This window comes from Rhincodon typus, chromosome 1 (assembly GCF_021869965.1).
Source record: "Rhincodon typus isolate 14 chromosome 1, sRhiTyp1.1, whole genome shotgun sequence".
NCBI classification, from domain to species: Eukaryota; Metazoa; Chordata; class Chondrichthyes; order Orectolobiformes; family Rhincodontidae; genus Rhincodon; species Rhincodon typus.
The window spans coordinates 146,379,331-146,395,663 of NC_063332.1; the positions used below are offsets into that span (position 1 = coordinate 146,379,331).

Genomic DNA, 16,333 nt, shown 5'->3' on the forward strand with positions numbered 1-16,333 from the left:
GGGTTCTGAGGAAGGGCCACCAGACCCGAAACGTTAACTCTGTTTTCTCCTTCACAGATGCTGCCAGACCTTCTGAGCTTTTCCAGCAACTTTGTTTTTGTTCCTGATTTACAGCATCTGCGGTTCTTTTGGTTTTTATTTAGCAGTTGCGAGTCAACCACCTTGCCATGGGTTTGGGGTCACATGTAGTGCAGACCAGGTAAGGATTGCAGTTTCCTGGAAGGGGATAGCTTTCATCAGGCACCTTTTCCAGATGTCTATGCTAACCATCACCCAATGAGTGCCTTTGTTTGAAAGCCTCCCACCCCCATCAAAAGTGACAAGAACTTGATATGCTTCCAGAATGCTCAGGTCCATAGGTTCAGCTAGTGCTGGGCTAGCCCTTAAGTGGTTCTTCATTGGCAGCAAGGTGGAAAACTTGGTCATGGTCTTCCCTTCCCAGACAAAGGAGGTTGGCATCAGGTACACCACACCCCACCTTATTCAATGACCTTCAAGCTCATCACATCTGGCAACACAAGACTCCCCCCAAAGAATGGTAAATGTTTGGACCTCTTTTCCACAAACCACAATTGTTGTAAAATACATTGTTATGTTTAAATCAGAGATGGGCAATATTTTGTTACTGGATATGGCACCAAAGCTGATGCATGAAGTCAGGTTACAGGTCACCCATTATTCCATTTTTGGAGGAAGAAGATTGAGGATGTGAATAACTTACTCCTGTTCCATGACAGAAACTTGCAAAGTGTTTGGAGAAATCAGACATGACATAGTGGCTGGCTTACCGCAGTCTATCTCTGCCAAAAGTGTTTGTGTGCAGACATTGGCAGCCATTAAAGATGTCACTTATAATACGAGAGACAAGATTTTGCTCACCTTGAGGTTACAGACCCTGAGGCCAGGAAATGTGACCTTCTGACTGCTGACATTTCCTGGCGGCAGGACTATAGAGAGCAGCTGCTTGCCTACCTGGGGCACACAGCCTATTTTATTATTTAACAACTCTGCTGAAGTTCATTCTCTGCAGCATTCAAGCAGCCTCCGTGACACAGCCTGGAGGAGATGGAGGGACTGGAGGCAATGCAGCAGCTCCATGTCCAAAATGGGGTCGGCAGGAGGACACTGTGGAGGGTCTTTTGCAGAAGCCTGCCTGTCTGCTTAGCTTTTCTGAATATTTCTTTTGTTTCAAAAAACACTTTATTCATTAAAATCATCTATAAGTAGATGCAAAAGTTCTAAATCAGTTCTGTGCAGTTTTTGCAGAAAAAAATACAAATTAAACATTGGAATTTTGACATTTCTCAGAGCTTTCTTGCAGTTGCAAAAACAAAGGCATTTTCCACAGACACAGGAAACTACCCATATTCATTCTGAGGCCACAAGAGGATCGGATACATGAACAGATCTTCATTATACATTGGCAGAAAAACCTTTGACAGTGCTCTTTCCTCACTGCACCTTGGCGGCAGCTGTCCCAAGTTTTTTTACATCCCTCAGCATGCAGACCTGGACCTTGGAATGAGCCAGTCTGCAACACTTGGTCAAGGTCAACTCTTTGCACTGGAAGACCAACAAGTTTCGGGCAAACGGAAGAGCATCTTTCACCGAGTTGATGGTCCTCCAGGCACAGTCACTGTTTGTCTCAGTGTGCATCCCGGGGAACAGACCATAGAGCACAGCGTCCTGTGTCATGGATTTGCTCAGGATGATCTTTGACAAAACCTCTTTGAATTCTTTTTAATTTCAAAAATATGCTTCATTCATAAAATCATGTATAAGTACATCTAAATGTTCTAAATCAGTTCAGTACAGTCTTTGCAGAATAAAAAGGAATTTTGACATTTCTCAGAGCTTCTCTACAGTTGCCAAAAAGAGGCATGTTCTGCAAGGTTGCTGAAGGTTTATCTTAAGCTTGCCTCAAAGGCCACCTCTGTGTTGAGAAGCCAGGTTAATCTGACTTGCCTCAGTGGTGATCTCCCTCTTTCGATGAGGCTGCTCAGGCTCTGGAGCTGCGAGCCTTCTGATCGAGCAGACCGGATCGGGAGCACAGCCACATGACCATCCTTGAAGGCTGCCTCCGGAATAATCACGGAGACAGTCCTGCATGTGCAGGCTCAGGCCCAGATCAGGGTCCCTAAGCTTGTGTTAACATCCTGCTCCAAGAAACAGCTGTTTTATGTGTGGGGCCAGCACAATGCAGGCACAATCTCCTGAATTTATAATCCACAGACACTCCCATTCAACGTACCATGAAGAAACCGAGACAGTTTTACTGATTCTTCCTGTGAAATAGTCCTTGCTGTCAGCTTTTATTCAGCACGAATGACTGTGATGTTGCATGAAACTATCCTTCATGCTGTATTTACAGAAGACTGCAAAACAATGTCATTTTGATATAGATAATTCGGCAGTCCTCAGATTTACAATAGACTGCATGCTAAATATTAAAAGAAATTAAGTAACAGTTTGGTTTTGTTGAGAATTTGTCTCATGACGACATGCACACATATTCTCAAAAGGAGCTCTACCTTTGTATAAATTTCTGAGTTAATCCCAGTGGAAACACACTGTATTAACTTTCAGTGGAGAGCAGGTGGACAGTGACCAGAATAGTTTGCCACCTGCTCATTCTTGCCACAGAAGGTCTGAATCATTTAGAAGCATGGGGTTATTTACAAATTGTTGGCTGACTCAGCTACCTTTGTCATTTCTAATGCTTGACTCGTAATTTAGTGCTTGAATGGTTTTTCTACATAAACCTGGGACATTGCCAGTTTTGAAGCATGCCCTTCTTTCTCAGGGTATGCATGATTGTAGCCTTCATTATTCACGCATCTTACCAGGCAGAACTCATATCATGACCTGCTCCCATTTCTGTCCTCCACAATGATGTTTTCTGGATCTTGCACTCTGCTTCCTACACGTGACATTGTTCATATAGTATCTGATTATGACTCACTGATTTGTATCCAAAGTGTGCTCAAGTCAATCTTATTTTGACTCAAAGCTACCAATCCCACAAAATAATCATTGAATATGGTTGTCACAATGAATAAATCTCAGTTAGCAGGTTATTATCTGAGGCACCATTTGTACTGGAATGGAGGGGCACAGGTGAAAATGCTGAAAGTTCCTAAAAATTGGATGTCTTGCACCCACACACATCATTTCCAATTTTCACAGGGGCAGGTCCTTGGATGTTACAATGTTCATGCACATGTGACGTACAGAGACAGTGGATCAGATAACTGAGCAGCTACTTCCATTTTAGTGGGATTTTGGTATCACCACTGTCTGGAATCTGTGGGGTGTCAAGCAGGTCAGGTCGAGATTGATCTGATTAATTTAGTTTGGATAGCCAAGATGGACATGTGCAATATCCTAGCGGACACCTTAGAGCAAGGGGATGTAAGGTACACATTAGATTGTGAAAAATGGACTCCATGGAACTGTCAAAGCTGTCAGAGTACTGTCAAAGGTATCAAAGAACCTGGAATATAAATATTTATCTTTCTTCAGGATTAGTTTAAGGAATTGGGATGTCAATTATGTTTGTCAATGGCAAGGCGAGGGGGCACAAGGGGACTTTACCTCAATCCTGGTGTCCCTTCCTCTCAGGGAGATAAGATGGTGTCAGTAGGCACCCTTAAGGAGGAGAATCTGGCACAGCACGCCCAGAAGCTGCTTCTCAGGACACTGCAGGCATGTCCAGCCCCTCCCTGTCTCCTCTGCCTGTGATGCAATTTACAGTTGGAAAGGGTGAACTTGCATCTGGGCTAAAGACTTTCAGGAGACCTGGGCCTTCTATGCATAAAAGTACCTGGGGATTACTGCCAACTATATCATGGCTCCCTCTACTCCAACTGTGGCAGTCGGGAGTGGACTTGGATGTAATGGGAGGCAGAGGTGGGTGTTACATCATTGGAAATAACGTTACATTTCTGTAAATAGGTTTTAACTTGCACTGTTAAAATTTCTGCTGCAGTATAATTTTCACTTTCAAACATGGTTAAGTCGCACCCATGTGAGAGATGACCAGCCCCTTTAGAAATCCCAACAAATAAATTACGATCATGGAGCAGGACTCATCTCTCACAAGCTACTGACTCTTTGACAGTAGATAGCCTCAGCAATCAGGGATCCATGAACCATGATGTTCAATACTCCAGCCACAGCAATCTCCATGTGAGACCTGTGAACAGCTAATCTGTGGGAATGTCAGAAAGATTACGCAAGTTAATTGAAGGAACTCTTCATCCCTTATATCCATCACAGTGAAGTCACATGAGATACCCTCAGATAGTGGCATGCCTATTTGAGGAGTTCAGAGGTATGTGATAGTATCCAATTGTATGATGCATAACTAAAATTTGAATGCTAGATTGGAGGTAGAATTCTGCCAGTAGGATACCATTAACCACAACAATCCCCAGCTCCACAAAGAAAGGACTCCCTTCCGCATCACAGGTCATGTTCTTGCATACCTACATTTCAAAATAAGAATCTGGCAGCTGCAAAGTGTTTTCCCATTTCTCCCTATGGAGTGAGTTTGGGAACTAGAAATTCAAGTTTTCCTTGTGACTTTGTAAACTTCACAACTCAATAACTTCATGGATTAAAACGATCAGCAATAACACTTTCTGGAATAAATGGTTTCCTGAGATGAAAGGGACAAGAAAAAGTAGTTATAAAGGAATTAAAAGCAATATGCTTATTAACCAACCATGGGAAGGACTTGAAGGAACATAAATAAGCTGCTTCCTTGGAGAGAGGAGATCACAATGCTTGATAACCTGCTAGCTCATGACAAATGGACAATGAAAGACTGTCTGTAGAAGGGTTGTCCTGACATAAAGGGGTTAATAGCAGGACAGGCCATGACAAACAGACAGCTAACTCCAAATGTAATAAGGAACAGGGGAGGTACTTCTGATAAGATGGCAAGCTACAGACTTAAGGGCTCCAGAAGTATAATCAGTGTTGGGGATGAAAGAACCTAAAGAATCGTCAATAATGTCACACCACAAACTTGAAAGAAAGAAAATAGTATAAAAGTCCAACACCAGAAAAATTTAGCACCAGAACTTCAAAGAACAACACTGCACAAGGATTGAACTCTGGACACTTCTGGAGATAGACAATGTTTGTGGATTCGTAGCTAAATTCAGGTAATAGCCAAGTTGAGTTATGAGCTTAACTTGCATACTTAAGGGGTCTTATTTTGGTTGCTACATGCAATAAAGTTGAAATCATTGTTTCAGTACTTGATTGTCTGTGAGATTTCTTAATAAGTAGCTGAATTAAAGGTAACTTGTGGTGATTTTTCCATTATGCCTTTTTAAGTGCCCTGGACTAATAACAGTTGCTTTGGTGACATAACAATGAGGGAATTAATTCTTTGACAATGAATATCCAGCTGAAGAAGTACAAATTGAAGCCAGATGGGTGGCAGTACTGAACCAGTAGAGATATGAGAGTGAACTTTCTCACCCCCGAATTACTTGGGCAATAACAAGTCAATTGGGAAAAATGGAGTGGGAAAATTGAAATTTTCAATGTTGAGAAGATTTGACCAACAGGATGAATATCTTGATCGTGAGTGTTGAGAGGCTTACATACGACACGTGCATATTTAAATCTCACTAGTACCTAATCTTGCCTCACTTCTAAATAATTTCCTATTCTCCCATATGGTGGAGAGAAACTAGTTGAAAACAATTCTCAACATGTAAGTCAGTTCAGGCACTCAGTAGTTCCATTTTGCCACTTGCTCATCTTGACACTTGGACAGCAATTCCCAACATCTCAGGGTACACGCCATTGGCACCAACTGCCTGCATCCATGCCCACTCCCACCACCTCAACCCCCTGTTGACAGAGGTGGGCATTGTACATGCATGACCCTCACCACATCATCATGGCACATTTCTGACTACAATTCTCCATTTCAATGCTGCACCTTAGAATGCAACAATTCTGCTGTCAGGCCTCTTAGCACAGAGACAAGCACTCAACTCATGCTTTACAACAGAGGTGTATATTCAAGGCTTTTGGCTTGCATACTTGGTGTTCACTCACTTCATGCCTACTTTCATGTTCACAACATCTCTGTCTTGCCTGCTGTTTAGCAAAGGCACAAAGTCAGCCAGCTTGCCATGTTTGTCAGCGGTGATCAGTTAAGAGCGTGAAAGTGTTGCTGTACAACACCGTTTTACGTCACTGTCACTCCTGCAACATGTGACAGCAGCTCACACGGCAAACTCCTTGCATATGCTTTGGCAAAATGGCAACATGTCAAAGTCTAAGAGGAAGAGGACTTGGTCAAGTCAAAGTGGACTGCCGTCAGTCCCTGCCAGTCAGTTCATGGACAGTGTCCGATCTTTTTTCTTTTGTTTACGAGATGAGAACATCATTGGTATTTAATTGCCAATCCCTAATTGCCCAGAGGGCAGTTAAGAATCAACCACATTGCTGTGGGTCTGGAGTCACATGTAGGCCAGACCTGGTAGGGATGGCACTTTCCTTCCCTAAAGGACATTAGTGAACCAAATGGGTTTTTCCAACAATCAGCAATGGATTCATGAATACTATTGGACTTTTAATTCCAGATTTTTATTGAATTCAAATTCCACTATCCACCATGGTGGGATTCAAACCCAGGTCTCCAGAATATTACCTGTGTCTCTGGATTAACAGTCCAATGATAGTATCACTAGGCGATCACCTTCCCATTTCAGTCTTGGGGCTTGGACACAGTCAGTTGGCTGCTTGGGATGGCCAGGGTCAGGGATCCCGTATTACTGCAGTCTGGGAAGTCACCCTATCGTTCAAATCCAACCAGTCGGAGGACTCACCAGTATGTCAGTTGGGGAAGCGTACAGAGATCAGTCATGGACCTGGTCACTCATCAGTCAGGGTTTCCAGTCCTTCCAATTTAGTCAGGGGTGTGTGCCGCTGTCAATTTTGAGGGTCTGGTCACTGAAAGTCAATGGGCGTTATCGGAGCCATTGCTATGATAGAGAGGTTGGGGAAGTCAATTGGAGGCAGAATGCTGGGATGTAGAGGGGATGATAATTGTGAAGGGGACATGTATCAACACATAAGGGTGGGAAACGATAGTGCACTGAATAACATAGGTTGCTGCAGGAAGAGATGTTATCAATAGAATCTCCTGATGGACAGATAGCGCATCATGATGGTTGTCATGGCGGAGTTGTAGAGCTGGGGCTCAGGGAGTAATATTAGGAGATGAAAATGTAAATGACGTAGTTGGTGTAAAGCCTGGGAGCTCAGAATTGATGGAGTTGACAGGAAATGCAAGTAAGAAAGGAACATGACTGTTTCGGGGTGGGGGGGTCCTAAACTACGAACTTGTGACTTATTCTGTGAAGTATGAGTAGTGTTGCCTTCAATCCTTGTCCAAATATCAAATGTACAATGGAAATGGAAAATGGCTGTGACTACCTCAGGAGTGGGTGGAGTAAGTGGTTTACTTCCATCTGAGCACATGGGCTCTAGTGTGAGTGATGTGGCTCTTCAAGGGGCAATTGTATTAATCAGGCACTTACACAGTGCAGGATGAAGACATCTGTAATCATTGCACCCTGTATGTGAAATATAAGCAGTGTCCAAACGTGTGGGATACAATTCCTGATCACAAGCAATCAAGACCATTTACAGATCGATGATAACCATCTCTGTGGTAATCACAGTGGATCTTCAAAATGTCACCGGTGGATAAAAATTGACATAAAGTATCCAAGGTCTCAAACCTGCTCAGGGGTTTGCTGTCAATTTCCTTTCACTCTAAGCTGCTAAGCACTTGTCAACATAACTGTATAAGCAGTGATGCCTTTCTTGCACAATGTGAAGTATGAGGCAAAGTGTCAGGATTGCTATCACTCCTACAATCTCCCACTACATTTGCATGGCATAGCTTGTGCTGCATACATTAGATTACGATCCATTTATTTATCAAAGGTCCATGTAAAGGAAAGCATGGCCCTCCCTTTCACAGTTCTTTTTTATTCATGGAATGTAGACATCACTGGCTGGATCAACATTTATGGCTCATTCCTAGCAGCCCTTGAGAAGGTGGGAATGAGCGGCCCTTCTTGATCTGCTGCAATCCATTTGCAGTAAGCAGACCCCTAATAGCATTAGGGAGGAGGTTTCAACATTTTGGTCAATGATACTGAAGGACCAGTGATATATTTGCAAGTCAGTGTTTTAGCAGTTTGGAGGAGGACCTGTCAATGGTAGTGTTCCCAATAAGCAAAACCTCGAGCCAATATTCTTTCCATTACAAACAACTCCACCTCATTAAAATGAAGCAGTATCCATCACTCTTTAGCACATCTCCAGCTGAAACCCTCATTTTTTTTTCTTACCCATCAACTCCACTGTTCCAATTCTCTTCTGGCTGGTCTTCCATCTTCCATCTTAAGCTGGTCCAAAACTTGATTCACTTCATCAAGTCCCACTCACCCATTAGCTCACTGAAGAACATTGGTTCTCGGTCTGTCAATGCCTTGATTTCAAAATTCTTCTGCTTCTTTTCAATTCCCTGCATGGCATTACCCTTTCCTGTCTCTGTGAATTCATCTAGTCCTACGGCTCTCCAAATCTCTCTCTCCCACTAACTCTGACCTCTGCATACCCCTTGCTATTTTGTCCACCACTGGTGACTGGATTGAGGTTGGTTTTGACCAAAGTTCTAGGATCCCTTCCATGTTTCTCTCCATCTCTCTTTTTGTTTTAAGGTGCTGTTTCAACCCAATTTTTAAGTGCTTGTCTTAATGCGTTCTTCTCGCATCGAGTTTAATTTTGTCCAATTATGCTTCTATGGCATATCTGGACAATTTAACTTGCTGAAATGCTATATGAAAATGTAAGCAGTTGTTGTCATGTCAATTTACACCATTTTGAAAAATAAATTCCCTTCTTTTTGTCCTAATATTGTGACAGATTAAGAACTCAATGTAGGGTCAAAATGCCCCAGAGCATTCAATGGCTGTACTTCTGTTCTTTAGCTTTTGTCTTCTTTGTTGATTTTTCTGTCATTCCACCTCTTATTTCTTAGCTTTCATCTTTTTTACCTTCATGGGGAATTGTGACTGTGACTAATTTTGATGTGGATGATGGTGTAAAATGGATGAAATTGCCCCTGATTTTCATATCTTACTGAATTCAGTCAAGAGAGATATTTAACAGAGCCAATATTGCAGCTTACACTGTTGCCACAAGTAAAACATTCACTGATTGAGACTTCTTTTTACTATCTTTCTCACATTCATTTTGCTCTGAGCTTCTTTGCATCTCCATTCTGTTTGTCTCATTTTCTCCTCTGTCTTTTGACCTCAAAATTTTTGTGTTTGAACTGTGTTCTGCTTTTACTAGAAATATTACTTTAAGGTGCTATTGAACATTGCAACAAGTGGCAGATGTTTAAACATGAGAAGGGGCACATGATAATAAACAAAAGTATTTTCTACGAACTTGGCATATCAACTGTGAATGTTAATTCAGCCATCACTTGTCACAGCCATTACCTTTTCATAGCAACCAGACATTCCACATCAACTGGAAATGTCATTCTCTATTGAAAACATCAACAGCAATACAGTGGAAAATTGATCGTGATGATGGCTTTGTCCATCTAACCTTCTTTAAAGTAATTCTGAAAATGACATTCACTCACTTCTGAATGCCTTTCACCTTTGCTCATGTTCCTTTTGACACTTTGGTCAAGGCAATTACAACATTTAAGAGGCATCTGGATGGGTATATGAATAGGAAGAGTTTAGAGGGATATGGGCCAAATGCTGGCAAATAGGACTAGATATATCTAGGATATCTGGTCGGCATAGACAAGTTAGACTGAACGGTCTGTTTCCATGCTGTATATCTCTATGCCCCTAAATTGTTATGTCTGTAGCTTTCTTTGAACAGCAGGCTACATGTCATGCATGCATTTGAATAAAGACTTTAGTAGGAGTGCAGAAATAATAATAAGGGAAATTGAAAGGTCGCTTTATAGCTGTCAGTGCTTCATGCTGCGCTGGGTGCCATTTACTAAATGCAAAGCTTTGAGTAAAGAGCTTCATGCAGTATACATACGAACTGTGTTATCACCTATTTAAATTCCTTGCAATTCCCTAAATCTGTCAGTGGAATTATTTTAAGAATTTATTGTGCTGCATCACAGCTAACACAGGATACAGATCAGTTAATGTTCTATACATATATGGTGCAATTAACAACTGGCCACTTGCTTCCAACACCTAAAGTCATACAGACATTTCAATTTGTAAAAATGCTAAGATAATCAATTACTATGAGAAATCAATTAAAGGTGAACTCACTGAAAAACGTCACGAGAAAAATCCCGTCATTTCCTAGGCTGAGCTGATTGCCTTCATCATAGCCATCTCCTAACGTGAATTCATCATCCTATTTTCATCAAAAAGACGAGCAGATTATTGTGTGTTACTTCTTTCACAGATATCATTTTGCACTCATAATCTGCCTACCTATCTGTTAATTTACTGCACAGCGTTACCATGTGAACAAATACTCTAAGCCTGTTTCTCTCCCTCCTACATGTTTTTTAATCTGCAATTGAGAATTGTCCTGACATGAGGATTCCATGTGAGCTAGCAGATAAGTACAATTGTGAATTGTGATATAGCTTGTTAAAAAAAATACTCACATATTCGCAAAAGATAATTGGCTTTCCATTAAACTCCATCACCTAGAAGTCACCTTGCCAAGTTTCACATCATCTTTCTTCACAAAAGAAGAACAGCCATATTGGGTCGAACTAAGCTACATTACAATAGGGGGTGGACAGCAGAAAGACCAATAAAAATGGACCCCACCCACAAATTCATTAGCTAAGTCTCACAGCATTCATTTCTAACCTCAAGGAAAAAAACCCCTGTCATTAATCTACCCTGCAAGGCACATCTGTTCGCTGCTAAGAATACACCATCACTGAAGGGAGCAAGTTATTTCAGGCACGGTAAAGTAAAAGCACGAACACTCCTTGCAGTTGGACTCAATCCATGTCTGTAGTGTTGAAGCTTTCTAACATGTTGCGCTGTTACTTGATCCTGAAGCATCACGTGAAACTGACTTGGTTACAATTGCTGAATTCTTGGCATCCTTGTTTTATACCAGTCCAACTTGACAGGAAAAGGATGTTGATGGCAAAACAGGACAGAATTAAATCAAACACAGATTTTTGCTTAAATTTGAAGAGAATACATGGCCACTCATTTATACCTATAACTCATTTTCTATAAAGTTTTCTATATTTCAAATGCATTGGTAGCTTAGAAGCTTATATAGAACTTAGGTGCATCCAGAGTAGTATGAAAGCTGATGGCATGGAAATAAATTGCTGCTGTATAGGCAGAGAATCTGTTCACATTCATTTCAAGGTTTATACTGGCTGGCTTTCACTAGTTAATAATGATACGCTGTACATTGGTGACCTATTCAGATCTATCATTGTCATTGACCGATTTAGATGGGTACTGTACACACAGATTCTACAGCTTCAGTTTTTCATGAAATATAAAGAATTGTCTTAGCTAGAGTTTGCAGCAACAGTGCAACTCAAAGAACAGCCATATTGCAGTTTGTCAGTAACTGTTCTAATTTTTGTAGGCTTTGACACTCCAAATGCTAGTCCATGGAGTTTGGATACTCCAGGGAAGAAAACAGCTTTGAGTGGGATGCAGCTTATGTGGGAATTGTAGAGCTGGAAAAATGACACAGCAGACACACGAGTCACGCAGTTCACTTTGGTACTGTTACAGGAAAAGGCATGAGTGGCCATATTTGCAACCACATTCATGTTGTACTTCAGTATTCTTATAACTTGGTGTAAAAAAGAAATGAAAAATTGAAATACTTCTCTAAAAACCCCTTTCAACACTTGAAGCAATCTCCTTGGCTGCAGTAAAAGCTGTCAGGAGATGACCCATGATGGTTGCTGTCATTATTCATTGGATCTTCCACATTTGACATTAAAGTTTCCAAGTCACTGCACAAATCTAGAGTTTTCACTGCTCCGTGACATTGTGCAAACTTTCACTGACAGTTTGCTTAATGCATCTAAAGTATCCAACATGCATCGTTGTTCATCATTAGGCTGGGCTCCCTCTGAGGGGAAGATCCAGCCCCATGAAACTGAGTTAAGAAGCTGGGGCTTCCTCCTTCTCCATTGACAGAGGGGCTTCCACATTATCAACACTGGGAAGAAGAATGAGAGTGAGAATTTGTTTTTGATGTGAAAGGAATGGGAAAGGGAGAAGGGGCTGGTGGAAACAGATGCAGTTTGTCTTGGGCAATTGTGTAGGGAACAGAAACAGAGCAAAAGATATACAAAAAGCCTCCATGACATCCTCTGTAGCATGGTCTTGTCTCTTCCCAGCCCATGAGAGCCACCATTTCTGCTTTTATTGGGGGTACAGTGCACAGACGGACTCTCTTCTGTTGGCAGCTTCCTGTCTGAAATGGTAAGTAACCTTTTTCCTCAAACAGGAACAGATTGTGTGCAGCACCCTTGAGAGTTTTTAGAGAGTATGCTCAATGCTGGAAGATAGCTGGCAGGCAGTTGTGAGATATGAGTCCAAGGCTTGAGGGTAGAAATCCTCATGAGTCTGCAGAGAAAGGGAAGTCAATTAATGTGATGTGGTAGTTATGGGAGTGTAAAAACAAGTTGTGAGGAGGAGCTTTGCAAGTAATAAGGCTTCAGACAGTGAAGGTTTGATCACAGATTATGAGAGCTGCATTGTTCCATTGACAATTCTAGTGTGGTAATTGATTTCAGTTTCTCATTACAGACAGTACTAGGAGCCAGGTTTCTGGTATTGATGTCCTCACTGATGTTTTAACACATGGAATTACTTGCTAGAGGGTCTTCTGTTCATGAGGTGGAGGGTATTTCCCTCCCTCTGTCCACTGGTTGCACCAGCGTCACCAAGACAGCATCAGAGAATTGTTTACAATTGTCACAGCCATTTTGCTGTCCAGAACTCTTTATTTCCTTCTGCACCCAGAGTCAAAATCCCCTCGAAAGGGTGTTTACTGCCTGCACATTAAGATAGAGATGCCCAATATCCAGTGCTATATAGGCATTAAGCCATTGGATAGTATTGATGGTCCTGACTATCCATTACCCCCGTCGGCCATGATTAATTAACGGGTTGTATGAATGTTTGTGCTAGTTGGGACAATGTGCTGCAGTGTGCCACTCAGTACCTATTTTTGGTGTAATTATATTTCTAGGATATACATTATGAGATGAACACGCCTTCAAGTATTGTAATGAGCTGAAGGTCTGATGTTAGCTTCTGACTGATGACTAGAGTCTTTTGGACTTAATGATTCACTGTCTTCAACACAGAAAATGGAAAATGCAGTGGAAAGAAAGGTCCAAGGTAGAATTAATTTTCAGGCAATAGTTAACTCTGCATTGTCTAAGAATGCAACACACTCACGCAATTACCATGCTAAAATCTTCAACCACATAATCAACTTTACTCAACGAAGCTTTTCACATTTCAACATTTCTTCTTTGAAGTTACTTGCACCTGCAAAAAAGACTCCCTCCCTTTTTTCACAGGAATTTCAGATTTGCTTCAAAATATGTAAAGAGAAACATTATGCAGTTCCTAGCAACTGAGCACTTTGAGTGTAAATCATGAGGCCAAGAATTAGTCAATTATTGTGGGCCTGCTTCCAAGATTTTCCACAAATTAAAATTAATATTTTGATAATTATGGGGATCCACCTGAAATCCCTAAAATGATCTGATATATGCACTTGAACTGGAACGAGGAAGGTTGCGAATAGATCTCTAACAAACAATTGGACCTATTGAATCTGGCTGCATATGGTATTGTCTGCCTAGGCTGTTTATGCCCTCAGGAGTTGGAAGATAGCTGCATAGGGATCAATTAGAACTGGAGTTTCTAGTTCCATGGATAATTTGGATTTATTTAAAGCTCATATGAGATTTCTGAATAAACTCAAGAGAAACCTAATTTATGAATGTGATTGATTCGTCAATAGCTCAAATGAGGGACGATTTTGACTGCCAGTTTTTCAATGAATTTTCTGCCTTTTTTATGGTTTTACCAATAGGATCAAAAGTGCATTTCTTAGGTTGTTATATCCTTCAATTGTGAGCTTGGAAAATGAGTGTTAACTGGCTTTCTTATCAAGGGGAAGCCGAGATTATACCTATAGTCACCAAATTGCTATATGCATGTTGACAGATGTCACTTACACCTGGATGGCTTCAGGGTCAGTGGAAGGTCACACCATGCCAGCTTGCAGTCCAGGACTAACCAAATGACATCAAAGAAATGGAGATACCAAACAGACATCCAAATGCAAGCAGGGAAGATGGAACATTACACAACTCCTACATTGGTTTAATGCAAGGCAAACAAACGCAGAAAGACCTTGAAAACATTGGCAGAGATACAGTGGGAGTTTTATTTTGGGCTCTAGAGGAGTATTACTACTTTTCCTGTTAATTTTCTCAACTGCAGTACATACAGATGGAAGCCGTTGATAGTTGGTCATTTGAACAGCTTGAAAGACGTTCTTATTGACACGGGAATAGAGTCGAGTCAAGGCATAAATACCTGCATTATTTCACTCAGTGAATCATTCTATTTCAAGGAAGAACCAGCTCTGGTGTCCTACATCACCAACTGGTTGTCAGAGTACAATGTTCTGGGCTAAAAGGATAAAAGTTGGTCCTTTTTTGAGTAGCCTCTAGCACCAGATCTCTTTAAGAATCATTGGTTCAGATGCTCAGTGCTGATGATCTGATATATGCGCATTCAGATGCTCAGTTAATTCCATCAATTAACATCCAAATTTTGCATTTGAGGTACCGTACCTGGCAAAAATCTTGACTTTAAATCTTTATTTAAGTTGTTAACATCAGTTTCATATGATGACTCTAAAGGGCTACTGGATTATGGAGCTAATAAATCAGCCTGTACATTTTGGATGCTGATTGAGTGTGAAAAATTATTGAGTGAAATACAGTGGTCTAATATTGAAACACCAGAAAATTAGTCAGCCATGATTTGGATTGATCTCTTATAGACATTTTCCACAGCAATGGTGTAGTGGTAATCCTGAACAATCCTGGGTTTGGTTCATACCTTTGCATATGGTGAAATCTGGATTCAGCAAAAATCTGGCCTAATTGCGATGATGTAACAATTGTCATTTAAAAATATCTGGGTCACTTATGTCCTTCAGGGAAGGAAATCCTCCATCCTTACTTCTCCTAGCTTACAAGTGACTCCAGACGCACAGCAAGGTCATTTACTCTTAACTGTCCTCTGGACAACTGGGGCAAATACAAGTTGGCCTAGGCAAAGATAGCAAATGCCAGGAGCAATTTTTACAGAAGGGTCAGACAGTGAACACCCCAGGAACACAGAAACTGAGCCAATATTTCAGAGAGAGCACATGACCCACCAAACACTTCACCTGCTCAATCCTTCAAATACCATCTGTACAATTATTTTTCATGTTGAACGTTCACAGCTGTATATATCCCAAGGAGTTTTACAAAAGGCCCGTAGTGCCTTTAAACATTACCCAAAAGATGAGGGTATAGAACTTGAAAGAACAGGAGTGTTCCACGCTACACAATATTGAAATCACACTAAAATCACAATATTAAAACTACTAGCCACCACTCTACCCAAATTTCCCCCCATAACCCAATGATTTTTCAACCTGGCAAAACCAAATTTCTACTTCCCTACCAATCCCTATCTGCCCCAGTTTCAATTGATCTTTATCCACTCCTGCTAATCCAAAATACCGATATCTTCACTCCTTGACACCACTACCCAGCCTTCCAATTGCTTTCATGTCTGCCTGAAAATCCTTGGTGAACCAAACTCACCTATTTGGGTTCATTCTTCACGGTGGCGGCTTTTGCCTGGGTGTAGTTAACATGGCCATCATTCCTAATGGTGCTGCTGGTGACTTCCAATTGGCTAGCAGCTTTTTAGGATGGGACCTTGTCTCTTAAAGGGTTGGAAGGTTTGATATTAGGCAATTAATCCCCTGATAGCCATAAAATGCAGTTGGGACTCCCCGGATCAGGCAAGATGGGATTTCATCAACCTCTTGCCTTTCGATTGGGCCAGCACTGGCCTGCAAAATCCTGGATAAGTTTTTGCTTCCACATGTCTCCTTTGTTTTATTCTGCAAACCAGCTTGTATAATTATTAACCATTATCAGAGATATCACCTCTTTAGTCAAAGGGCCCAATTT

At 41.3% G+C, this 16,333-nt stretch overlaps 1 protein-coding gene across 1 annotated transcript in view; it reads right to left on the minus strand.

Moving 5' to 3' along the window:
* Positions 1-11,065, minus strand: part of LOC109935506 (NEDD4 family-interacting protein 1-like) — a 144,770-nt gene extending 133,705 nt beyond the window's left edge. The window contains exons 1-2 of the mRNA XM_048602403.1: positions 10,715-11,065; positions 10,368-10,455 (exon numbers count right to left, since the gene is read on the minus strand). Coding sequence (XP_048458360.1) covers positions 10,368-10,455; positions 10,715-10,753 — 127 coding nt within the window. The 5' untranslated portion in view covers positions 10,754-11,065. The remainder of the gene's footprint in view (positions 1-10,367; positions 10,456-10,714) is intronic.
* Between the last annotated feature and the right edge of the window lie 5,268 nt (positions 11,066-16,333).